This window comes from Lepisosteus platostomus, chromosome 19 (genome assembly GCF_059453375.1).
Source record: "Lepisosteus platostomus isolate fLepPlt1 chromosome 19, fLepPlt1.hap1, whole genome shotgun sequence".
Classification (NCBI taxonomy): Eukaryota; Metazoa; Chordata; class Actinopteri; order Semionotiformes; family Lepisosteidae; genus Lepisosteus; species Lepisosteus platostomus.
This window is the reverse complement of record NC_142629.1, coordinates 17,637,898-17,663,235: the sequence shown is the minus strand read 5'-3', so window position 1 is coordinate 17,663,235 and position 25,338 is coordinate 17,637,898. Positions and strand designations below refer to the sequence as shown.

The window sequence follows — 25,338 nt, the reverse complement described above, 5'->3', positions numbered from 1 at the left end:
GACACTGACTGATGCATTGTCAACTTCAGCTTTTGCCTTTTGTCTTTTTTTTTAAGCCACCGGCATTTCCGCCTTAGAATGATATAACTTCCATTAAAGACAGGACTTTGTGCATCACTCTGCTTGGCTGTCTTGTCTCACACATAACCAGCTCTTGTGCCTAGCCTCGGGTTTCGGTATGTTGCTCAGACACAGCCCTGTACTTGATGCACTGTATGTCAGTGCATATCGAAGGATGAATATTAATGTCAGGAGGAGGGAGTGTTAAAGGACTGGGGCCAGCCAGTTCAAAAGCCTTTGTCCTCCATTAACAAACTGAATTGTCCTTAAAGTGGTGAGTGATGGTGCTTCCCATACAGTACCTTCCCTTTAAAACAAAATGCGTCTGTTAAGTGCTGGGACTTATCGGGAACATCAGAAGGAACTTGGTGCAATGTGTTTGTTCCTTCATTTTAAAATTAGCCTTTGGCCCTTCCACATTAGACTCATTAGACAGTTAAATGGAGCCCAGCATTTTCACACATTTCACTAGATTGATTTAACTTCTCATTCTTTTTCATTACAAAGCACCTCTCTTGAGCCATTTTAATTATTATTGTATTGTGATTATTCATTATGATCCATCTGATGACATAAATAATAATGTAAGAGAGGCTTGGCAAAAGTCTTATCATATAATCGCATAGATCATTAAAACATTAAAATTAATCAAACCTAAATGTTACAATAACACAAAAATAAGATATTATGGTTCGGAGTTAACATTATCCATTAGCACAGTCTACATGTTGAGAATGTTGCGTTACTAAGTAAAATCTAGATGCTGTTTGCTCCAGCAGTATGTTGCCAGAAGCTATCTTTTCAACTTCCTTGTATGGAAGGGGACATTTGAAGGTCTTTAAATTTAACAGATTGTGAAGTGTTAGTGTAGCCTGTTTGGTCCTGCATACCTTGTAGAACAGGCTGGCTTTGAGGCAAGAGTTAGAAAATATGGGATTTCAGTGATACACTTCACATTGACAAAACTAGATATGCCATCTTCCTTGTAGGGAAAAACTTGCTCTCCATGTGCAAGAAAAATGTATTGTCCCATCAGTAGCTGGAGTTGGAGGAATTAGCTTTGTCTTTATGCTCATTTCATTTTATTCTTTCATAGAGGAGATCTTCATTTGAATTCTCAAATTGATCTGCTCCTTCCTGTAAAATCGCTTTAGCACTGCTGGAGTCCTGCTTGGCCCACCTGGAATGTTATTACAGCACTAACCCCTCTTAATGTTATCGGTGCCCAGGATTTCTTGCTTCCGAGACGGAGAAGCTTTTTACATGGCACTTTCTAAAGCCCTCCAGAGTACGCCAGCTAGGCTATGTCTTTAACAGGTTTTTGTGCATAAAATGTGGGTTTCCTCTTAGGGGCTCCTGCACCTTTCCGGCAGTACTTAGTATCCAAACAGTTTACCTCTGTCTGGCTTAGTGGGTGGCATGACCTGGCGGCTTTGTAGTCAGTGGCCAGCTGGGAATACTCAAACTCCTCTCAGCCTGCTAGACTACAATGGAGACAAGGAAGGGAAAACAAGCTGTTAATTACAGAGAATGCCACAAGTCTTAACCTGCTATGCCACCTAGTACTCAGAAAAGTGACTTTATCCTTTTTTTTTCCATGGAATTTGTCAGAAAAAAGAGGGTACAGAGCAACTGCAGCAACATTTTAGAGTTTACATCTTGTCTGAGTGAGAATCGGACAAAAGCACATGCTAAATACTCTACATGTTGGGTACAGATGCGTTCAACATCAAAATATTATCACTGCGTCGCTCAGAATGAGGTGAAATGTCTCTTCCATACTGAACTGGTTGTTGTCTGCTTTCTCTTTTATATACTGATCCTGATTCCAAGATAAATAAGTCTTGGAAAGAATTAATATTCTTCACATGTTTGCCCCCTTCTTATTAATATAGGGTTCTCCTGCACTGCTACAAATTAAGGGGGGCTCTTAGGTAGACAGTTGTGTGGTAAAAAAACTAAACAATTGACACATTTCACAAACTTTGCATTTTTATTTGCTCATCATGAGATTTAAAAAAACACAATTCTGTGGGTGCCGAGACTGCTTGTGTGCTGTTTGGCTGAAAGTTAAGGGCTCTTTCTGTTCTAGATGATGACCGTCCACAGTGAGCTCATGCCCCACGTGATCGCCGCTCTTGATGAAGACTCCAAAACGACTCGTCAGATGGCTTGCCGTATCCTCGCTTCTCTTTTGAAACTTTGTGGATGCCAGCTGGACCCAGACGGGCTGAACAAGGTTTATCCCGGTATGCTTGCAAGCGGTCTCTCCTAAGTAGGAATGATCAGAATAATTACTGGTCTCAGGAATTTCCCAGACAGAGAGGAATGCAGTCTCCTGGTAGAATAAAAACAGAGGCAGCAGACTTTGATTTATCAATCCAGGTTTTACTGCGAACAGCAGGAGGGTCAGGGTGAACATATCGGGTTTTCAACTATTCAAGCAATTGGTAATTGGTGCAGGTAAGTCTTAAGCATGAGCAGGTGTGTTGCGGCCCCGACACCTCTTCTGCTCTTCCTCACCACAGAGCTCTTGAAACGCCTGGATGACGCCTGTGATGAAGTGCGCCATGCGGCAGCTAAAGCCTTGGGCGCCTGGTTCCAGTGCGTCGGGGACGAGTACGACAGAGCCCTCTTCAAGAGCCACGTCGAGTTTCTGTTCCGTGGGCTGCTGGTTCACCTTGATGACCCAGAAACCAGTATTCAGAATGCCGTATTCGGTAAGAACTGGGACGCAGAACGCCTGAGATTCGGTATACGTTTTGTAGCTTGGTGGCTGAATCACAGGGCCATCGACTTGGATGTTACTTAGTCTGGTTGAGAATCCTGCAGCAGGAAGATTGTTAGTATGGCTGCAACACGATGTAGATTCTCTTAACAGCAGTTTTTGTTTTCTCAGTATTTGTAAATGTTACTTCACTTGAAGGCTCGAGGTTTGTCTTTTCCCTTATGGAGCTAGACCCCAATTAAATACACTGTGGTATTCGAATTGGGCATATTATCTATTCATCCATCTACACATTTTCTAACCATTTTATCCAAAAATGGGTCAGAGGGAGACAGCCTGTGCAGGCAAGCAAGCATTGGGCATTTTATTTATTCCTTAAATCTGCACTTCTCATTTTTTGTGAGTATGGGGACTCTGTAGGATATTCATCTGGAGGTTACCATTAATATCTAGGTGAGCTCCCAATGAGAAGTGAAAATTCGTTACTTTGACCTCAGTCAATCTGCAAAATAAACCAGCTTTTTTCACTGCTCTTTGATAACTTGGAAAAGCAAAATCCCAGATTGTTAACGTATCACAAAGTGTTTGAGAAATGGTGTGCTAGGGAACACTGGGTATTTCAAACATTAACTGTTCCCACATCTCTTTCTGGGCATTTTTTTTGTGAAAAATATAAGGCTCAAAATTTCCTCTCCCTTTTCCCGATAGTTCTGCTGTATATCATCGCGATTTATTACTTCTTATATCAACACAAGGCTTTCTGTATTTAAACTACAAAACAAAGTAAAGAACCACATGGATAACATTTGTGCTCCTGTGGGCAGGACTGCTAGTTTAAAATAGGTCACTTAGTGAAAATCCATCTTTCTTATCTTTTTACAAACTATGCATGAATCTAACAAGTTCTGCAGTCAAGTGGGGAGCAGTGTTAGGTTGCAGGCTACAATCGAAAAAAGGAGAGGTTAATTTCACGCTGAGGAACAGTGCCATGAACGTGATATGAAGCATCTTTTCCTGCAGCAAATACAATGATAATAACCCTTAGTGGCTGTGTTGTGTGGGTATTGTAGAAATGACTTTGACAGCAATACCTTCAAAGGCTTCTTTAAAAAAAAGGTTTAATGATAATTGGACAAGTTGTCCTTCACTTACAAAGGCAAGAATTATCCTGTCACCAGGGATAAGAAGTACTTTAAAGAGACGGCGTGGAATGAGATGCCAGATTGTAGATAATGCTGATAGCGCACATTAATGCTTATTGCCCACAATAACAGATACCATGGCATAATGAAGACATTGTGTTGTCATTTTTTTTCTTTAAGCTATTACATAGGTATTCACTTTTAAACATTTCTTTGGCTGCTTGATGTCTGATTTCTTGCCAGTGCTACCTTGGGTTTTCCCCTCTTGTAATGCTATAGTACTGTTGGTTATAACTATCTGTTATCTTTCATAATTGTACCTTTGTCAAAAAAGTATCCTTTATTACATCTTTGCACAAGCAGGCATTGTTCAACAACCTCTACCTTGTGTGCAAATATTCATGTAAACTAATAAAAACCTTTTAGTTTTAAAACAAAGAAATGCTTATATCTGATAACTTATCTACATTGCAGCCTTAAATTGTTCATTTCCCATGTGGGCTAAAGCATTAAAATAAATTACTCAGTGTGGCAGGTTTTAGCGCATTTGTTTTCTTTGCTTTTTTTAGTGCTCTGTACGTGAGCATGCATGTATGTGCGATTACAGTGCCATCTAGTGCTCACACATGGATGGGAGACTTAAATATCCAAGGTGACCAAGGGCTTTAGTTCGGTTCAGTTTGTCATACGCACAAGTGCAATGAAATGCTTATTTGCACGTACTGTATGCCCCAAGTTTAGTCAGTGGTAGGGGTAGAGTTCAGTAATCTGATAGCTTGCGAGAAGAAACAGTTACCTTAGACAGTAACTCTAAATTTTTGGAGATTTCACTCTCTTAGAGTAGAATCAGAGAAACGTTCCACAATATGCACCTAACAGTTATCTGTTTGGAGGGAAGGCCTGATCTAGGTAGTGTCTGGGTGGGACAATACAAAGAAATGCACAATGCAAAAGAACATTAAGTGACTTTGAAATAGGTTTATAGCCTTCTCCCAGCTTTGTCCCCGAGTTGTTTTGAAAGGTCCTTGGCCATTCAGCACATTGTGTGACTTAAAATAATTCTGTGCACCTGAACAAACTTTGATTTGCCATAGCAAAAAGTTTGAATACTTCTGCAGTCAACATATTTTAGTTTTTGATTTTTCTTCAGCACTTTTAGCTGACATGTAACTTTTTGCATTAGACTGTTCAGTTTGAGCATTCAGGTCTGGATTTAAAAAAATCAACAAAAACGTACAACATTTAAAAAGGGATGAATATTTTTGTAAGGCACAGTAAATACACTATACTACCTATTTTGTTTGCTAAGATATAAGCAGATATATATGCCTGTGACTGAAATTGCTATTCATTTTAAATTACTATATCTAATTTTTAGCTTTAAGACATGGGTGATCAAATAACATACTTACGGCTGTAAGAATCATCTTTCACCAGCCATTGTTGAAAAATTGTGACTTTTAAGAAGTATTTTTTTAAGTACCAAAACCATTAAAGTTTAGTCGTTTGTGCAGTAATTAGTCTGGATGTATGGAAATGTTGTAGACAGCTGAATGATAATACAGCACTGTAGAATGCCTGCAAGGCTTTGTTTTCAAGTAGGATAAGCCCTTTATGAGTCTGACATACAGTGGAATAAATCAGGAAAGGAAATTGAGATCATTGTTCTTGGCAGTGTGGCGCTTTTATTAATGAGTAATTTATTAATGAGAATTAGGTTTTATGTTCTATCCCATTTAAAATTATAACCTTTCAATTATAAATCACCATTCATAAACAAATCTCAAAGCATACAATGAAAAATATGGTAAAAGCATAAACAATAAATCAGTGATCAATTGACGGTCTACAGCATAAAACCTATAGGAATGCCATTTTAAATTATTTTAAAGCAGATTTTGAAAACATAATAGAGCTGTTGCTTCTTTTTCATATGATGACTAGTCAGGTGGAATAGTTATGTTAACATTTTCACACGTTAACAGCCTTGGATAACAGTTCCATGACTTGTCTTTGTGCATTATTATTTAATATGAAACGAAGTTTGGGTATTGACTCATACTCTGGTTCCGCTGTTATAAAAGTATTAGTCTGATGGTATTTGACAGGGCTTCTGTGTGGCTCAGCCAGTCGATGCACTTGCAGAGTCAAGCCTGGGTCACAGTATGAGCTGACTGTGTGGTGGTACGCTTGGCTGAACGCCGCGGAGGGACAGGCAGGAATAGTTGGCTGTGGTTATATTTAATCCCAGCCGTTACGATGTGATAAGCAGGGGAGGGAAGCCGCAGTCCGCTGACAGGCTGAGGAATCCAATAGCTGGGCCCAGCGAAGACTCGGAGACTGGCAGGGAACTCGCCGTTGTTCTGGTGCTTGGCGAAAGCAACGTAGTGCAGACAGGCAGAGCAGGCTCAGGACAGACAGGGAATCTTTCGGGCAGGATTTGGTATGAGTGGCAGGTTGGTAATGCTGTGAGCACTACCTGGGTCAGGAGGCAGCTCGATGACGGCGCACCGGATCAGTGGCAGGTAAGGATTTAAATATCCTGCTCTGATGGAAGTAGCACCCGTTCGTTTGAGGAAGGGGGTTGGGACAGTCGGCCCGAGTGAGTTCGAGTAGCTATGAGTGATGTTTCACTGCTCGTGCAAATGCGAGGAGACAGAGGGCTGCAAGCTATTTCTCACCCTGGAATAATACCAGTAACACAGCGATCCAGGTGTTTGCAGACCACTAATACTGCTAGTGAGTGACTCGCCTCTCCTCCAGTCAGCACTGGACCTCCAGCACGGGGCTGTGCTGTGATCCAGGCTGAGTCCCGCCCTGTGCCTTTTGCTTCCTGGGATAGGTTCTGGCTCCCCTGTGATCCCACTTTGCAGCAGTTGGAAAATGGGTGGATGGTACAGATTGTTAAGGTTGAAGGGTAGGTTTGTACTAACCGTATCTTTTCTGTGTGCTGTGTGCTTCAGATGTTTTGAAGGAAGGCAGCGCTGTTTACCCGTCGCTCCTGAAGCAGGAGGTCGAAGCTGTGAAGGAGAAGCACCGCTCCCCATTCTACTGCGATAAACTCCTGCAGCACATCAGCCAGCTGCCAGAGGACAGGGTTTGAATTTCAGCGCGATCCCCCTCTGCAAACTCCTCTCAACACAGATGTGTTTCATGTTTGTCTGTGCAGCTCATCTGCCAAATGTGTACGAAATTACAAGTCTACAGAACTGACCCACATCACATTAGATGTATCTAGTAAGCAGCTAAACATTCCCTTCAAATTTTTTCCTGCATTTCAAATTAAATGCACATGCTCATTTCTACTACTTAGTGTTTCTTTAAGGGTTTAGCCATTAAATAAGACTTTTTATTGTATTCTTATAAGTTATAATGGTGATGGTTTAACAAAAATTCTTTGTTAACACATACATTGTATTTGTGCTGCACAGAGGAATGTGAAATGTATGCATGTGTGAGATGTTCAGTGCCTTAACTTATTCAAATTGTGCTTTATATTTTTTAAATAAACATTGCTCTTTGTTTTCTTTATTTGGATCTCCTTTGTTTTATTTACATTCACTAGTTATAATAATCCTTACATTTATATAGCGCTTTTCTGGACACTCCACTCAAAGCGCTTTACAGGTAATGGGGATCCCCTCCACCACCACCAGTGTGCAGCCCCACCTGGATGATGCGACAGCAGCCATAGTGCGCCAGAACGCTCACCACACATCAGCTATCAGTGGGGAGGAGAGCAGAGTGATGAAGCCAGTTCATGGATGGAGATTAATAGGAGGCCATGACATGGTTAATGGCCAGGACACTAGGGTAACACCCCTACTCTTTTTGAGAAACACCCTGGAATTTTTAATGACGACAGAGAGACAGGACCTTGGTTTTACATCTCATCTGAAGGACGGTGGCTTTTACAATATAGTGTCCCCGTCACTATACTGGGGCATTAGGACCCACACAGACCGCAGGATGAGCGCTCCTTAATCGTCCCCTAACACCTCTTCCGGCTGCAACCTTAGTTTTTCGCAGGAGGTCTCCCATCCATATGGGCCAGTCTCACTACTCCTGAGCTTCAGTGGGTTGCCAGTTATGAGTTGCAGGATGATACAGATTATTATTAAGGTTTAGTTACAACCTTTTTAAAAAGAAAGTTCAGAGAAAATTTGGATACAGTTACAGGTTCATAGATACTTCAGAGAAATATAAAATTATACATTCCTACTCCTTTATATTTTCAGTAGCACCAATGCAAATTCTATTAATCTATTTTAAGAGGAAAGGTGTCCACTAGGTGGCGTGAAAGTATTTCCACTATGAGGTCCATAGCTGAGAACTTAGAGAAAGATCTTCCACTGTGTGCATTAGGTACAGTATATAGTATTTTGGATATTGATTAAATGTTATTGGCATCATTTTAATTATTCACAACTGGTTGCGATGTGTCTAAGTGTCTTAATGTTACTTGCAAGCTAATCTCACTACTGAGAGGGCTGATTCGGCACATGTGATGAGATGATTTAAACTGGAATGTCAAGCCTGGTGAAATTTTAGAATAAAAGCCAAAGGAAAGATTGACCTAGGTGTTCATGTTGATTTGTCTTTATAACTTCTAGACTAGGTGGGGGAGCCATAAAAAAGGCAAAGAAAATGCTCAGATATATATCTCGTGTTTGCCTATGTCATGCCTGTTCAGTGAAAGACAGCTGCTTTGTTACAGAGAAGGTTGTCGTAGATTTTTTAATTTGTTGCAGTTTTGATGCTCAGTATTTTTGATTTTCCATCTGATACATTAAATGTAAGCTATAGCATTTGTGGGTGTAAAGCAGTCATTTTTTGCCTGAGACAGTTACACATATTTTCTTAGATTCACCTATATTGTTTGGCACATCTGGATAAATCTAGGGTATTGGCACCCTTTTGGAACTCATATTGGCAGTATATTTACTTTATCATTATATGGTCTACTAAGTTTGCTTGTACATGTTTTGTTAGGGTGAAAGACTCTTGACCAAAACATCATTGTAAAATTGCATCATCAATTTCCCTTTGGGATCAATAAAGTCTTATCTATTTAAAGTGAAAACATGCATCTCCTTGTTTAAAAAGCTGTGGAGGTGGTACAGGCAGCAAATGACAAAGTAATGATGCACTGAAAGCAATACTTTTCTATATACAGATATAATACAGAAATTATTTTATTGTCAGGGACACAGCACATAAGAGGAGCCGTGAATGAGTTCAGCTTGTCTGAATCATGTCTATGGACGGACACTGCTTTAGCACCACAGGGTGAAGCAGAAGGTTACACATTTTAAGAGACCTGTTACTTTTAAATAAACACATTGAGCCCACAATAACTAAGAAAAAAATGTGTTCTTTATAGACCAAAAGTTCTTTATAGAACAATGTTTGAAAGTAGTTTGCTATTATTGAAATCTTTATTACATAATATTATAAAGCTGTATTCAGTAATGTTCAGTCTTCTTGCTGAAGTTCATCTCGTTCCTACAGCTCCTCTTTAGCTGGTGAACTGGGGTTGATGTGGACTGGATTCGCCAAACGCACTTTGTCTTTGTGGCGCTGTAGCAAAGTTTCAACATGCTTGTCCCTGAATTCACGCTTCTTATTGTCCTGGAAAGAAGAGGGACATTGTAGTAATAAGATACAGTAGTAAGAAAACGGTGATGTGTAAAACACGTGGATAAAGTTTCACTGAAAGGGGAGGTTTTAGACTAAAACAATGAATACTTTGAGACTGAAGATGTGATTGATGATTTGTTGTAGCGAACGTGCATGTTGAAACGCTTGGTTTTTTTTTCACTGTGTACAGTTCCAAAAGAGACTATCTGTTTTACTGACACTGATCCATATTGTCCTTCCTGTAAAAGTGAATTCAAAACTAGGTGATTAGTCACATCGTTTGGCTGCCATCTCAGATTTGGTGAAAAACAATTGATCGTCTTCTCTGAAGAAGCCACGAGGCCAAAGGAAACAAATGATTTTCTACATAAAACAGGTTGTTCTGTCAGCTGGAATTGTCCTTCTGCTTACCCAGATTGCTACCTTAAATACCGTAGAGAGCAGTCTCAAAACGATGCTGTGAGAAATCGATATGTAATCCACTGTATCTTGGTGGCTGAGTGTGCTAAACTCCAGAAACATAATGTATTCCCAGAGAGCAAATTCATCTACAGTGAATAAAGCATTTAATCAATCTTTTCTCTGGACTTGCCCTGTTGGAACATAGATTGGTATACATAGACTAGCATATGTCCCCTGTCTAGAGTGTTTGGTACTCTTTAGTTGTGCAACCTTCCCCCTCTTTTGAAAGATTTGGCTACAATAATGAAATATGGCTGCCGTGAGCCGATCCAGTCTCAGATGTGCACAACATACAGTACATGTCTTTACTTACTTTGTGACATATATCTACAGCAGAATGTTGTAGGCTACTAATTCACTACAGAGGAAAAGCAGCCACATCTGTGGGAGTAAGAGTCCACATCTGAATAAAGCTCATTGGTCACACGACCTGTCCTTCTAAACCTGATGGAAAATTAGGTTATAACTCCATGCCAGACGTTCATGGTCATGGCTACTAGGAAACACAAATACAGTAGGAATCCTGATGTGCTTTAACAAAAACCATATCTTACCTACGACCTACGGCCTTTACTAAAGGTCACATGCAAAATCTTCTCAAGGCTCGTTAGAGGAACCTCGAAAGAAAAATACATGGACAGCAATACATGCTCTATAAAAACTGTTCTTGTCCATGCCAGCTGGATCGCTGGATGTTCAGCTGTTATTCCAGGGTTTTTCGCGTGTTTACCTGAATCTGCGCTCGCTTCACTCCCATGCAGGCCAGAGACTGCTCGTAGCATAAGAGAATGTCAAGTTCGTCCGCTCTCCTGGTCAGCAGCGCCTCGTTAAAGTCCTTACCGTGGGCATCTGTAAAACCGCTCGCATGCATTAGACTCCCTGCTGTTGCTTTGCAAAACACAGCACCGATTAAGATCAATAAGATCCCGTGGTCGTTATGATTATTTTTGCATTGCTATGAGTTCAGAGGTCATAAAACGTAAAGACGGTGTTTCAGAAGAGGTGTTTGCCCAGCTGCACGACAGGTAAACACAGATGATCAAGGGGGGTGTCTGATGGTTCCCTCTGGTTAATTAACGTCTTAGCAAATGGTTTGAGTCTTCTTTAGCCGAAGAGACAGCATAAAAAGGACATGGGAGATGAGGAGTAAAGGGAGGGAAGGAATGAGAAGGAACATCATCACCCTTCTCTTCCTCTACGCCTGTGCCTTGCGAGAGGACTTTGTTCCGGTCAGATTCTGACTCGGCAATTTGAGCCTCATCCTAGACAGCTGGCTGTCTTATTTATTGAAGGAAATCTGATTTCTTTTATGCTGGAATCCTCAGGTTAAATGACGCAGCTCCTAGTGAATGATGCATCTTTTGCAGGGGGAGATTCCCACTGATTTTCGGACATCCAGGTTATGGGAAAGGAGATCTGGCTACCGGTCATATTCGTTTCTTTAGGAAGCGGGTTGGATTTCTCTTATTGGAGTTTCAGGTTATTCTGCGTCTGTAGAACATAGGCCACCGAGTCTATATATAGTCTGACTGATGTTAATGTTGTATTTTGTGTAGTTTAGTTTGTGTTATTTTATTGCTAATACTTGTTTATCAAACTCTGACTCTGAATTGTGACAGGGGAATAAACAGCTTGCCTGCCTCAAAGAACGCCGCGTACTGCTCGGATGTTTTTTGACACAGTTAACGTGTTATTGTGCACTCGCTATTTTATGTCAACGGGCTGCTGTGTTTGAAAATAAATTTGTCAGAACTGTTTTTTATTTTTTCCCCCCACTAGAATTTAAAGACATCAGGATTCAACTTGAAATTTACATTAGTTTCAACTTTGTTTATAATAATACTGTTAATGTTTATATAATAAAAATACAGTTTTTAAATCTAGACTAAATACGTATCCGGTTACTCTGGCTTTGTTTGCCGTTTCTAACTTTTCCTGCCTTTTTTAAATCTCTGTTTTATTTATGATGTTGATGTTTTTTTTATTTTTTGCTTGATTTGTTTTACTCTGTAAATTGCTCTGAACGGCGTCGGAGGACACGGGCACTGAAAGTAACCTTTGTAATCCTTGTAAAATCTAAATTCTGTAACAACAGAGAACATTTATTAATTACCGATGTCAAATGGCTTAATTTCTTATGACCAGTTCCCTGTAACTTGATGTCCCATATCTTAATATGCAATCCTGTGACATCGCTTCTATCAATTAGACGTCTATGTACAGAGAGGTACGTATTTGTATTTCTGCAACTTTAAAATATAACAGCAGATATAGCCTGATCTTTTTCTAAAAGAAAAGGTTTTTCTCCGAAACAGTTTACACACAAGGACCCTTACCTTGTCTTAAAGAGCTGTCTCTCAAGCTCTTAAAATTATATCCTGTATTTTTGTATTCCTCTAAGGCAAACTGATGTGGTAGGACAGGAGATTTGTTTTAAATCCCCTATTTAAGATACAGGATATAAGAGTTAAATTCATATGCAAAATAGAGATACAACTCAAAAGCATTTATATTAATTGTGGATTTTTCTGATGAGTGTCTAAACATAGCATGAAGAAACAACCAAATTACCTAACAGGTGCTTGCAGGCTTCTATCATTTTGTCTGTGGGTAAATTGACGCCTTTAAATATATCAGCTTCACACACAGAATCAGTCAGTTTCCGTTTGTCGGTTGGGTCTGTAGAAGGAGTCCTCATCAAATTCTTCAGCTCTGGAAGACATAAATGCAGTCTGACCAGTTCTGGCATAATCCTTTGTCTCCCAGTGATGTGTAACAAACAAAGGAAGCTCTTACCCTGCACTGTAGCCAGGCAACTTTCACAATACATGTCTGTTAAAAGGACGGTAAAACAATTATATTAATTTACAAACCATTTAAAATTTACATTTCTGTTATAAAGGTGTGTTACTTAAATGTTAGAATATTACTGCATGTGGTGCTCATACAGTTCCCACGCTCTTTGTTAACATAGCTGCCAGTTATAACTTTCCTTCTCATTAGTAAACATAGGTAAATCACTCACGAATTCCTCCTTCCTACGGGATAGGAGCAAACAGTATCTTTAGTTTTACTTTTCGCACAACATCCAACGTTACTTGCAGTCAGAATAAATAGGTCTCAGGCTATAATATACTCACTTTCTCTGCAGGTTACGCTTTGCTACGCCTATCTCTTTATACTACATCGCTCTCTAATTGCGCTGCTACTGTCCTACTCCTTATCGCGGTAGGTGACCTCAAGGACTGTAAGGTACTTACAGCGGTTGATACCTTGCGGCAGCTCGGCCAAAGCCTCAAAGGAGCACATGATGGAAATCAAGATTGCCGCTTCTCTTAAATTCATTTTTTTCTGCTTTCAAAACAGTTCAGTCGAGTCCCTTAAGCTAAAGCCAGATGATGAGACACTGTGTTTTGCCTTCAGGCAGCTTTTAATATCTCCTTTTTAACACTGCGCACTGCTGGAAGATAAAACTACAACGTAGCCGCTTGGTGGACAGGAGGTGTGCACACCTGTATAAGAAGTACAACTGTGTTGCACGTTTGACCGCTCCTAGTTACTGGTCACGTGGTGAAAGGTATACCAGCAGACAAAACTAAAACTGAACTTGAACAACACACCTGACTTCTTTAAACATGCTTGTGATTTCTGCTTAGGTTTCACTGCTTTTATTTCCCAATATCTGGATACGAATCGGGAGAAATATGAGTATGCATGTCCCCTTGCATTAGAAGAGTTTATTGACTGACAGTAACGAATCACTGTATCTCCTGTCGTCATTCCTAATTTAAACGAGTGTGCAGTTCACACAAAATGCAGTCTTTTCACATTGGAAGGACAAGAACATCTTTTTGGATGCGTTCAGATAGGGTAGACTCTGGATCGTGATGTTAAAATGTGACCGCACCAGATTACAGTACTTTGCATTACAATTCAAAGGTAACATACAGTATATAAAGGAAATATCCTACCTCAAAGTTTATTGCCAGGAGAAAACATTAGTGTAAAATGCATTATTGTACAAATATAACAGTAGGTGTTAACTTTCTTCTACATTTCTGTCCAAGAAAACCTGTTATTCTGTGTTTGTAACGTACATAGTTCTGAGTGTACAAGTACTGAAAAAATAGTAGAACATGTTAGTTGCAGCTAGTTCCAGACTCCCACAAATCCTTTAGTACAAAAGTGCCTCTCATTATCAGTTTTAAAAGCACTTCTTTGTACTTGATATTGCGTTCTCTGAATGGTGTATTCTGAAGAGCTCCATTAGGTTAACTTTATCAGTGTTTTTAAGGATGAAGCATCTGGAGGAAACCCACCCAAACATGGAGAAGAACATACAGACTCCACACAGACAGTACTCAGTAATTATGGCCACAGTATATTGTTACACCCTACCCCATCCTCGAGTACAAGACAATCAAGCAATATTTGCGCTCTTCATTATCAATGCAAGGCAGACACTGTAAACTAGGGCAGGTTCTGCAGGCAGAGATACTGAGAACTGTAGTCAGGCCTTAATGCTGTGATTGAATCAAACAGAAAAACGATGAGGGTATGTGACGAAAACAAAATGGGCACAGCAATGTCAATAATTGTCGAGGCTACATTAACATGTGAAGGTGGGAATGGGTTGGTGTTCTTTTGCCAGTGTACAGAGCGAGATAAAACTAACATAAAAGGCGAATTTGCGGGAAAGGATGGGGATTAACGGGCGCAAACAGCTGTCCAAACACAGATGAGGCCATTTACGCACAGAACCCATGTTCCAAGCGTTAATGTGGGTTCATGCAACACACCAAATTGTGCCGCCTCTTCCTAAATATTATTTCAGCAAAACGTCCAGTGGTCGTACACTTTAAAATGTATATGTATGTCTATTCCTACGTTTTACAACTTAATTCTCCCAAGGTATGCGTTTTTTTTAAAATTTTCCCGGTAACTAATTGAAATGCAGATTTACTATTGAAACATAGTTTTGAAGGTACAGTACGCCGAAAACCAGATGAACAGTGCCCAGAGAGGGAGGCTTCCGGCCGGGGGATGGCGCACTCCCAAAACAGGGAATAAAACGGGATGGGCTGGGCTGGAGTAGCGGGCCGTTTGGACATGGACTTCAGCCTGAAAGTGTGTCATAAAGTTTTGCATTACCGCTTTCTGTCAGGGCGTAGCGAAACTGTGTATGAGTGCTTGATAGTTGTCGCTGTTAATGCCGCCTTCCCCTCGTGTTTTGCAGATGACGTTTTAAAAGAGGGGGACTTTCAAATATCCAGGAGGAGCTGCATCGCGGAGAGAGAGGGAGAGAGAGAAAAACGGATTTGGAGTTGCAAAAACCGGGAGGTTTGACACGGGTGAGTGTTTTTCCTCCACTTTTCTGGTCGTTTTGGCTTCCTCGTGTTTAGCTTCAGATGTTTTTATTCGTGAAAAACCAAAAGAAAAACGTGAGTTGCGACAGAGGCGGACACGTCGGCGAAAGCCGCTGTTTCCGTGTTATTACCAGGCGTTTGCGCAAGGGATGCAAACAGTGCTCTGCTCTGGAAAGCTTGATAACATTTAAAACTTGTGCTTAAATAACTAAAGCCCGGGGGTAACGACGTATGAATGGAACCGTGTTTTACATGATGTTTTTTTTTCTTTCTTCTTCCCGTGATGACATATTTACTGTTTTGGCTGAATTATTTAACTTCCACTCGTTGAGAGACTTTTAAGGTAACTGTCATTTGGTACCCGAAGCGTTATTATTCTGGGTGTTAGCTGGGCTGTCCGTCCGGTTCAGTTCGCATTTCGCGGCGGTCCGGCCCCTTGCAGGCTGTCACGCCGGCTTGCGTGTCGCTCGGCCCCGCGCCAGCAGGGGGCGCCGCCGGCGCATCGGACAGGCCTGGGCCGCGGGCTGGGCTGACTCACCGCGTACGTTAATAATCCAAGTGTTGTGTTTTTTTGGGGGGGACAGGAAGGTTATTGAGGTTAATTTACTGGGCGGTGATGTGAGTCAAGATGTTTGTTTCAGCGTTACCGTGGATAGGGCTGCCTAAACAGGCTCGTATCTTGAATTACTGTAAGGTCACCAATACCCGACTAGTCGGGTACCAGTTTAGCAAATGGCCATAGCCGTTGTTGTATTTTTTTCGGGGGGTTAAGCCTGAAAAGTTGGAGGGGTATAAAGACGTGGACCTGTTATTTTAAAATGTGGCTTTAAAAAGTCAATATTCATTTCGTAGTCGACACGTTGCATAACTGCGTAGTGGATTAAATAGTGGGGTTCGTTACCGTACCCCTGGGTGCTTTGCCTATTCTTAGGACCTTTGTGAGCTTTTTTTTTTTTTTTGCCATGCAAAATACAGGTGCTCCCAATTAAAGCTCTGCCCCTTGACCTGCGCAAACTTCAGTGTCCCCTGCGTGTGACAGGTGGAGACACCTGCGTCTGAACTTCTGCACCTGGAAGCGTCCAGGACTGTGCGAGACGAGCTGGGAGCCATAGATATTAAAGTAACTGTTGCCCAGTTAAGGCCTTGTGCAGTGTGATTCGTATGTAATGTTCATGCATCTGCATTCGTGTTTTTCTGCGGTTGCCAGAATGAGGGCGGTATTTTCTCCTTGTGCTGATAGTAAACCTTTATGGGAAAATTGTTTTGCAGATGTGCAATCGCGTAAACTCATGCGCGGTCAGACCAATATCTTATAGAAGGTTGCTGTTTTGTGGGATGTTGCATTTTTTCCCCCACTGTAGGGCTCAATTCCTAAGGACAAGTGCCCGGCAGGCAGGTGAGCCAGTGTCAGCAATGGCTTTTTCGGGGTTCATCTGCCTTTGCTCCCCCTTCATGCATTTGCAACAGTCGCGCTTGGCATCTCTTGATAACGGCTCACGGGCGTCTGCAAAGCTATATAAAGAATTAATGACTTAATAAATTCTAGGAAACGTCTGAGAGGAAATGATAGCTAGGACCCGCTGCAGGCGAAACTGAGCAAGGGTGTTGTCTTTAGATGGGTTGCTAGGCAACAGCTCTAGTCCCTTCATCTAAAAGGGGAAGTTCTGTTTTTTTTTATTTCTCATGGTCGACATTGACATGCCTTGTGCTAAAATGGTATGTATATTCTCAATCATATTCAAATGATAATGCGCCTTTTCTTCCCCGAATTCGCGTGGTCGATATTGTCCGTGTCGGCGGGTAGCGCTGGCCGCGGGTCTGTCGGTGTGGAGTTCGCATGTTCTCCTGGCGGCTTTTCCCGGGCTCTCCAGGTTTCCTCCTGCAGTTCAGGATCACCGTGGAGGCATTTTTCGACTCTGGATCGGACTTAATGAGACGGGCAAACATTTTCTATGTAGGTGTCTTGCAAAATGTTTTTTTTTTCCTTCAAATAAGTTTGTCGCATTTAAAAAAAAAATAGAGGCGAGTCGAAGATGCTTGTTTACAGTACTGCTAAGGCTATTTATTTTGTTGTCAATCTTTTACTGTTACTTATTTTTTTCCTAAATCACGATTTCTGCCTCTGCAGTGTAGAGATGGAGCTTTTAAGGGAAATCTGCTTTGCAAGCCTTCGCACTTTTAATAGGGCACCGGTTCCTCCTCCTCCTCCTCCTCCTCCTCCTCCTCGTTGCTTTTGCGAAACGAGCTTCTCTGACACCGGGCCGAGGGGGTATCTTTGCAGCTGCATCAAAATAGCCGGCAAGGCTGGTTGCTTGCAGCTGGAAATGACTCCTGCAAATGTTAAGTTTGCGCGAGTGAAGATGAATAAGGCGCTGAAAAAATATTGTCTTAGTTGCTCTCCAACTTAATGCACGGCCGCTCATCCCTTCACGGGATTTGTTTCCCCTAAATCCCTTGATGTCTGCATGCGAGGAGTTACCCAACGTTTCGTGCGTGTGCCGTTCCGCCCAGTGCCCGAGCCTGTTGTGGCGGCTGTCAGAGCGCAGCCATCAAGTGGTTGTCGGCAGCCAGGAGAGTCTGAGTCACCTCTGCCACGCCTGCCTTGAAAGCAAGCCCAGCAGTCTTGTGGCTCCGCTGTTTCCCCATTGCAAACGTTGCTGGACTGGGCTCCCCGTGGAGGAAAACCAACACGATCTGTGGCGGCTCCCTGTTCATTGGTGTGGAGCGAACTGGGGACGGTTTGGTGCCCCAGTGGCCCTTGGTGCCTCAGCTGGGCACCTCATCCCAAGCAGTTAAATAGCCCCGGCGGGCTGGATATAGCATCGTCTCTATCCAATAGATTCAAACTGCGCCCTGACTGACAACGGGGGCTGGAGTGGGAGGACCAGCTATCCAGGCTTTGTTACGTCTGGGAAGCCATTTTGGAATTCTGTAGCAGGGGGTAGAGAAACAGCGCTGTCAAGTTGCAAAGTTTTAACCCTCCAGATACACTGTAACCAGAGGCGCAGGGGGCACAAGCGCTCGGATCCCGTTTTCTGGGGGGGGTTTATGTCGGAATGCGGGCGGCAGCCGGGGCATCTCCGAGTCTGAGCTGTGCCTTTCCGACGGGATTGCGCTAACGTGAGACAAATGGACTCGTCCTGCTGCATGGGCAAGTGAAAACAACTTGAGGTCTGGTTCTGCTCTCAGTGACTCGCACCCCCTGCGTTGGAGGACATAATCTGCCGTTTGTAACTGGCAATCCAGACGCGTGAGCTCCTTTTTTTCAGATCTCTTCGCGTTAAAGCTGGGCTTTAATCATTGCTGTGGCGCAGTGTTCTGGCTATGAAATGTGTGGATGTTCTTGTTACTTCACTGCGCATGAAGATACATGTACGCGATACAACAATTGTGCGCATTTTAATTTACTGTAAAAGATTGCATGTGTTCCCATACAGTGCTAGAATGTAGTGATCTAAATTTAGCATTTCAGACTGGCGATATTAACGCCATCGGGTCCAGATTTGGAATAATCTGCTGATGCTTTTTATCTTTCCATAGCGCCGCTGATCCCGGATTTTGACACATTTTCTGTCGCAGAGAGCGTCGCGATCTTTCATTTTCTTGCACGTTGTCGAAATGAATTTGCCGTCATTTTGAGTGGTATGTTTAGCTTTAAAAAGGAGTTCTGAAAAAAAGGAGCTGTCTGTATTTCGCCAAGTTTGCTGGGCATGTCTTGCGTGAGCGTGTTGCCCTCTGTGCTTGTGTGAGAGAAACTGATTTCAAGTTCAGCCTGTCTCCCGTACTAAGTCCATTAGCAGTTGCCCTTTTTAGGATTAAACTGATTGAAGCAAGGTTATACGTAGAAAAACTAGTTTGTACCTGAAGCTGTTTTGAAGTCATCCTCGGATTTGAAAGCTGTTTCAGATGAGATGCAATTTGAATAGATAACCTTGACAGTTAAAGCTCTGTTAAGTCCAATTTAGCTGAATAGATGCTGTTGTATAAACCAAAGATGGTATGAACGGTCTTAAATGTAATGATTATTTACTTGTTTTGAAGTAGTATATAAGGTTTATGGACCATGAATTTTGGTCTACTTCATCAGTGCCTTTCAAAGTCCTCGATATTTGAATCGGGCCCCTCTGTATAATTTGTGTTATTGAGTAGAGCCACTTTCCAAGAAGTATATGATACATCTACTGGTCCTTACAAAAATGTTTCTGCACAAAGACTTTTTAAGTATGATATTCAGGTGATGTAGTACCCTCTCTAAGAAGTGTTTACCAACAAGGGGCCTTCGCTATAGCTAGTGTTTGAATTAGAGTATTACCGGCAGAAGATTTTTGCATCCTGCAGTAGTAGGAGAAGGAAGTATGAGTTATTAATCTAGTTTCTAGTGGATTTTAAGATTTATCGGCCTGGTTGTGCTGGATTCATGTCTAATGGGTTTGAAGAGAGAGATAATTGGAAAGTTATTCTTTTCATGCACTGAAATGGTGTTCTGATGAACAGAGCTTTTGGACATTCTGGGTGTGCGCAAGGATTGAGACCTTTATGCTGAGATATAGTCTAGAGAGATAGGAACGCTATCCTGCAGTTTGCAGTGCTTTGGTAGTCTGCGAATACAAGTTATCTCTTTATATATTGCCTAAGGTTATGCTTCTTCATCAAAATGCCATCGTTCAGATTGCCATCGCGTAAATGTAGATATCTTTTCTGATTTAAAACTAGAATGCCCACGTCTTCCTGACCTCCTGGAAACTCGACTGTATGACGCCTCACCCAGCCCTCCAGGCCTGAACAGCTATGAGTGTTTCTTTCATATAGGAATGTTGTCAGGAATGGTACCAACTTCTTCAACTTCTTTGAAGGTTTTTTCTTAAGAGTAGGCATATAGGCTACAGACTGTTGGTTATAACCTGTCTGTAGCACTTCTGTGGGAGCATTTTGTAAGATCCTGGATCCCTGAATGAGTGTGTGAATGTAGGTAATATGGTACATTTTAGGTAACATTTATAAAAACTAGCCCTTGTTTAACTCATTAAAATAATAGTTTAATTTAAAGCAAGAGTTTAGAAGTGCAAGTGCAGTAGATGTTAGCCTGCTGTGTAAAACACAGGTGTTGCACTTTAATGCTAATAAATGAAGCTTCGTCTGATATACAGTGCCTTGTAGAAGTATTCCTCTCGTGTCTCGTTTTGTGAAATTACAAAATGATGCATGCTTTTCAATTTCATATTTATTCAAAACCCAAATGGTCAAACTGAAGTGTTAAAAGGGTAAGATAAGTTACAGTAAACGTCAGCAAAAACTAAAGACAAAACTGAAATGTTATGTACAGCAGTCATCACATCTTTCCACAGATACTCAAAAGGATTCAACTCAGTATATTGACTGGGCCACTCAAGAACATTTAATTACTTATTCTTAAGACACTTCTGTATAGACTTGAGCGATGCAAACCTAATATAGTGCATTTAAAGCAAAAAGTTCCAGTTTTGTTCCGTCTGACCACAAAACCTTTTGACCTACATTTGTAGGCTCACTCGAAGTGTTTTGTTAAAAAAACCCAAGTGGGATTTTAGAAGTTCGTTACAAGTCTTTGGAGAGTGACTGGGATGTTGGTGACCTCTGGACATTTCCTCTCACCGCGGACACTGAGCTCTGTTGTTCTCACTGCATCCAGCTAACCAGTTTCCTCCTTCCTCCTGACTGCTCATCTTGGACAGATAGCTTAACCCAGGTAGTGTCTGGGTGCCCTCCCCTTCTTGATGATCGACTTCACCATGCTCAAAGAAATATTCAGAGTCTTTGATATGTGTGTATTCCCTTCTCCTGATCTTTTCCTTTATTAAGCTTTATCCTTGAGTTGTTTTGAAAGCATCTTGGTCTTCATGGTGTTTACTTGAAATTCACTACCTGACAGAAGGATCTCAGGAGACGGGTGTTTTTATTCTGAAATGGTGTGAAACACAATTTCACATCGACAGAGACTACTCAACTAACCGTATGACTTGTTAAGCTAGTTCAGTATATTCAAATTAATTCCGGCCTGTCACTGTGAAGAGTTTGAATACTGAAGAAGTTGTGCCTTTCCCATTTTTTTTATATTGGTTGCTTTTTGCTTTGAATGTGTGGACTAGGTTTGTGTTAATAATGCGTTCACTGCTACTTGAAAGCGTCATGAATGCACACTTCAACTCCACAATCCGAAAACTGTGCAGGAGTCTGAATACCTTTGCAAGGCACATATGTTTATTTCAGGTGTCTTTTATCTCATAACCATGAGGTGCTATTTGCATTGTGTCCCGATTTAGAATAAAATCTTCTGCGGTTTGTGTAAACAATAAGACCAAATACCATCAGTGTCTCATTTGTCCCATTTTTGGCGTTTTCTGAAAGAGAAAATGTTTTCAGTGCACTTTCTGATTAGAGTAGTTGAATAGCTTGGAAAGAGATACTGTATATGAAACCCGTCTGTGGAAATGAGCACAACAGAGATGCCAGCTCTGTTCTTTCCTGGGCTGCTGCAAGAGCTGAGTCGCATGTTGCACAAATGCCAAACTTTGCCAACTGCTGCGGATGAGACAGGCTGAACGACACTCGGTTTGTTTGACGTGACTGGGTGTGAATGAGGGTGCCTGCTTGTGTTCTCGCCTAAAGCCCCTGCCTTCGTTCTTGCAGTCTGATCAGGGAATGACCATGGATTTTTCTCGCCTGCACATATACACTCCGCCCCAGTGTGTGCCAGAGAACACTGGCTACACGTACTCGCTCAGGTGAGAACCCACAGCTCGTCTGTCAGCCCACACCTGCTGCTCTTGTTTTCCCCTTGAACAGCTGGATTGTTGGATGTGGATTGAACTGTTTTTTTTTTATTGCTTTGATCATAATTCCATACTTAAACGTGTCCTTCGGAAACTTGTTTCTTTTCCACACTCCCGATGAGTGAAACCGACCAGTGTCGAAATGAGATCTCGGGTCCGAGCACCAGGATTGTAAGCTCTTATCTAGGAAGGATGAGTGCTGACTTGCCGGACATGAATGAGCTCCATTTACACTGGCCAGTGTGACACTGTACCCCGGTGATGCCCACACTTTTCCTCTTGTGGGTTGCGGAAGAACGGTTCATAAGAGGAAAAGCTCAGAGAAGTGCGGTATCCGTATCTTAGCGTTTCGGAATTTCAATTCCGACGTTGACGTTTTGCAGTCTCACTGGGCAAATATGTTGGATGAGGTGTACTTGAATGTGTCTAAAACGGTTTCTATGTGTAAGAGTTGCGCTGAGAATCTATATCCTGAAAGTGTGAAGCCCTGAAAGGAAACTTAATTATTCTTCTGTATTGTTAAGGCATGTGAAAGGTTAAAGAAATAGATAGATTCTTTATCGATCCCATGAAGGAAATTGCAGTGCAACAGCAGCTTAACACAGACACCACAGCCACAGTGTAATGAATGATACAATAATAATAATAATACAACACATATATTCTACAAATATATGTATATACAGTTATAAGGGGAAAATCGTTACTCATTTTGTAACTTCAGATTTTTAGACCATCTTCCATATGTTGAATTACTTTTCAATATGCAATTGATCTATGAGAAATTTAAACATTAAATTGTATGTCGATATAGACACTCAAGGCATCTGGTCCAGTGGGAAAACTAGCAAAAATGGTTTCCATAATGTTTTTATAATAATAATAACCTTTTTTATGGATTGTTTTAGAAACTTGAGAGAGGTTAGTTACTTCCCCCATTGCTAACATTTAAGCTAGTGTATAAACAATTCTTCCATGAGGATACTGTAACTGACTTTATGTAAACAACTTTCAGTTGTTGCACTACTGTGTTGGTTTAGTACATTTACTTTAAATTACAATGTCATTAAATTAATACCTGTAGGTGTCATTTGCTGGGATTATCTAAACTGCCCGTTTTGATGCAATATGTTTCTTGGTGACCAATCAGGAGATCTGTTTAATCCATAAAATAAATCCTTTTCTGAACCTTGTGCGTTCACACCTTGTGAATGTTTGCATGCTCAAACCATTTTTTTCCCCAAGGTAAGAGTATTATACCTCTAAAAAAAAGCTTGCAAGGGCTTAAAAGTGTCACTGCTGTGCAAGTGTGTGGTGTTTACAGATGTCTTGGTAAAGGTGTGAGACGTTGTGCTCAGTGGTATGAGGGTTTGGGTTTCAAGCAACTCAGTACTCTACCTTGAACACAGTTCTTAAATTGTTGTACAGTTTCTTGGAGGAGGCTTAAGCACAGATTTCAGCAGTTCATTGACATTTGTTGTTCGGCTGCAGGTAGTCTACAGTGTCTTTTTTTAACTTAATTCTTGCGTTCTTCTTTGACCCAGTTATTACTGTAGGCTTACTTGGGAGTGTGCAGTTCTCGGTGTGTGGAAGACCTTTGCCTGGGCTGTTCCTGTCAAACGAACAGGAATCCAGTGCTTCTGGGGGAATTCAGATTGAAGAATCAAGAAAAAGCTTGATTAAAATGGATTTTTTTTCTATCGTATACCTACTGACCATTTTAATTCCTGATTAAGAAATAGAAACATAAGGTTTAGCAACCTCGATTTCCTCACAATGTAGTTAGTAGCATGAATGATTCCAATTTCAGTGCTGCTTTTGCCCCAATTTTAAATAGCCATGAAAGTGATACTAGTTCAGTCTGCCTATTAAATATACTGCATTCCCTGATGCTCTTTTAAGGGAGCTGGTTGCTCTTGGAGCTCATGTGCTTTCCTTGCAGTTGTTGTTTGCCGACTGCATCTTGGAAGGTTACCAGCGAGTGGCCGTAGCTTGAAAGCAGCCTTGAAGGGGCTGGTGTGTTTAATACAGACCTCCTCCTCCAGAGGGCAGGGCCACATGTAGAGGGCGGTCCCAGGGGCTCGAGTGACACCAGTTAACCGTTGGGCCATCTGCTTTTCCGGCCTCCGAAAATTCCCCAGGGCTGGCGCAGGGAGCGGAGAAAAGCTCACTATACTGAGGCATCCATTCTAATCCAATGTGTTCAAGAAAAGTCTCCCGAAATAAAAACAAGGAGTGTTTCGTTTAACACAGTCGTTAATCTGTAGTTTTTTTTTTAAAATGTCATTTCGTCTCCCAAAGCTGAACTAGTTAGTGTTAGATTGCGCCTTTTCTTCATGGTCTCCCATCAGACCTTCAAATCGGCTTCTGCTGTCGGCTCTGACACTCATTTCCATTGATTTTCCTTGTGGAACTACAAGGTTTTGGATCGAGTAGATCAACTAAAGAGAGATCAAGTCACTTTAGCAAAAGTAGAGTTAAATATGACAGACGGATTTGATTTACAAGTCCATCAACATGTCATGCAATAACAATAACACAAAAAATTGCATATGATGATTTTTTGGGTTTTACAACAAAATACTTGCCTTTTAGAATGCAATTAACAGTCACTGCATCTTCAGTAATTTTTGATGTGGTATCTAGTGATTACCCTCTAAGTGTACTTATTTAAAACATGAGTTATAATTGTGCAATATATAAAAATTGGTTTTGCTGCAAAGAAAACCAAATTCTTGCTTTGAGCTTATAGGCCCCGATACATACTGTAGATTTATACAGTGCAATTTATAAAGCTTTATATCTGGCATGAAGCTGTGCTCTTTCCAGCATCTTTCAATTCTCAACAGAAATTTTTCCTTACAAATTTTAATCTGGCCAATTAGTACTGTTAAATGGCAACTTCACTGTTCTGAACAATCTGGTTTATATCCTTTACGTTGTATTATACAGTAAGATTTGAGATTAGCTGCTCTATGCTGTATAGGTGTGTGTGAAATGGGCTACGGCATTTCATTGTTAGTGGTAAAGGTAAACCTAATTAAGATGAAATACTTGTGCTTTTGGAAGTCTTTACAGTATTCCAGGCAGTGATGTAAAAGTAGACCTGGCCACCTGGAGTGTTTTGTACT

At 41.3% G+C, this 25,338-nt stretch overlaps 3 protein-coding genes across 18 annotated transcripts in view; 2 read left to right on the top strand and 1 right to left on the bottom strand.

Moving 5' to 3' along the window:
• The window catches only part of dnaaf5 (dynein axonemal assembly factor 5), a 42,222-nt gene extending 34,761 nt beyond the window's left edge, over positions 1-7,461 (top strand). The window contains exons 11-13 of the mRNA XM_088612902.1: positions 2,153-2,309; positions 2,589-2,780; positions 6,894-7,461. Of these exons, the coding sequence (XP_088469028.1) occupies positions 2,153-2,309; positions 2,589-2,780; positions 6,894-7,033 (489 nt within the window). The 3' untranslated portion in view covers positions 7,034-7,461. The remainder of the gene's footprint in view (positions 1-2,152; positions 2,310-2,588; positions 2,781-6,893) is intronic.
• Positions 7,462-9,109: 1,648 nt separating this feature from the next.
• Positions 9,110-13,569, bottom strand: LOC148645312 (uncharacterized). Its single transcript, XM_088612907.1, has 5 exons — positions 13,293-13,569; positions 12,829-12,864; positions 12,604-12,744; positions 10,763-10,881; positions 9,110-9,561 (listed from the first exon to the last, which is right to left on the bottom strand). The coding sequence occupies exons 1-5, from the start codon at positions 13,375-13,377 to the stop codon at positions 9,436-9,438; spliced, it is 507 nt and encodes a 168-aa protein (XP_088469033.1). The 5' UTR covers positions 13,378-13,569; the 3' UTR covers positions 9,110-9,435.
• A 1,474-nt stretch (positions 13,570-15,043) lies between these two features.
• The window catches only part of sun1b (Sad1 and UNC84 domain containing 1b), a 32,832-nt gene continuing 22,537 nt past the window's right edge, over positions 15,044-25,338 (top strand). For 2 of the 16 annotated variants that reach the window (XM_088613281.1, XM_088613269.1), the window contains exons 1-2: positions 18,017-18,569; positions 22,065-22,159. In XM_088613281.1, the coding sequence (XP_088469407.1) occupies positions 22,077-22,159 (83 nt within the window). In that variant the 5' untranslated portion in view covers positions 18,017-18,569; positions 22,065-22,076. Of the gene's footprint in view, positions 15,384-17,133; positions 17,353-18,015; positions 18,649-18,690; positions 19,041-22,064; positions 22,160-25,338 lie in introns of those variants that run through there. The other 14 variants (XM_088613276.1, XM_088613284.1, XM_088613273.1 and 11 more) reach the window with 14 other exon arrangements.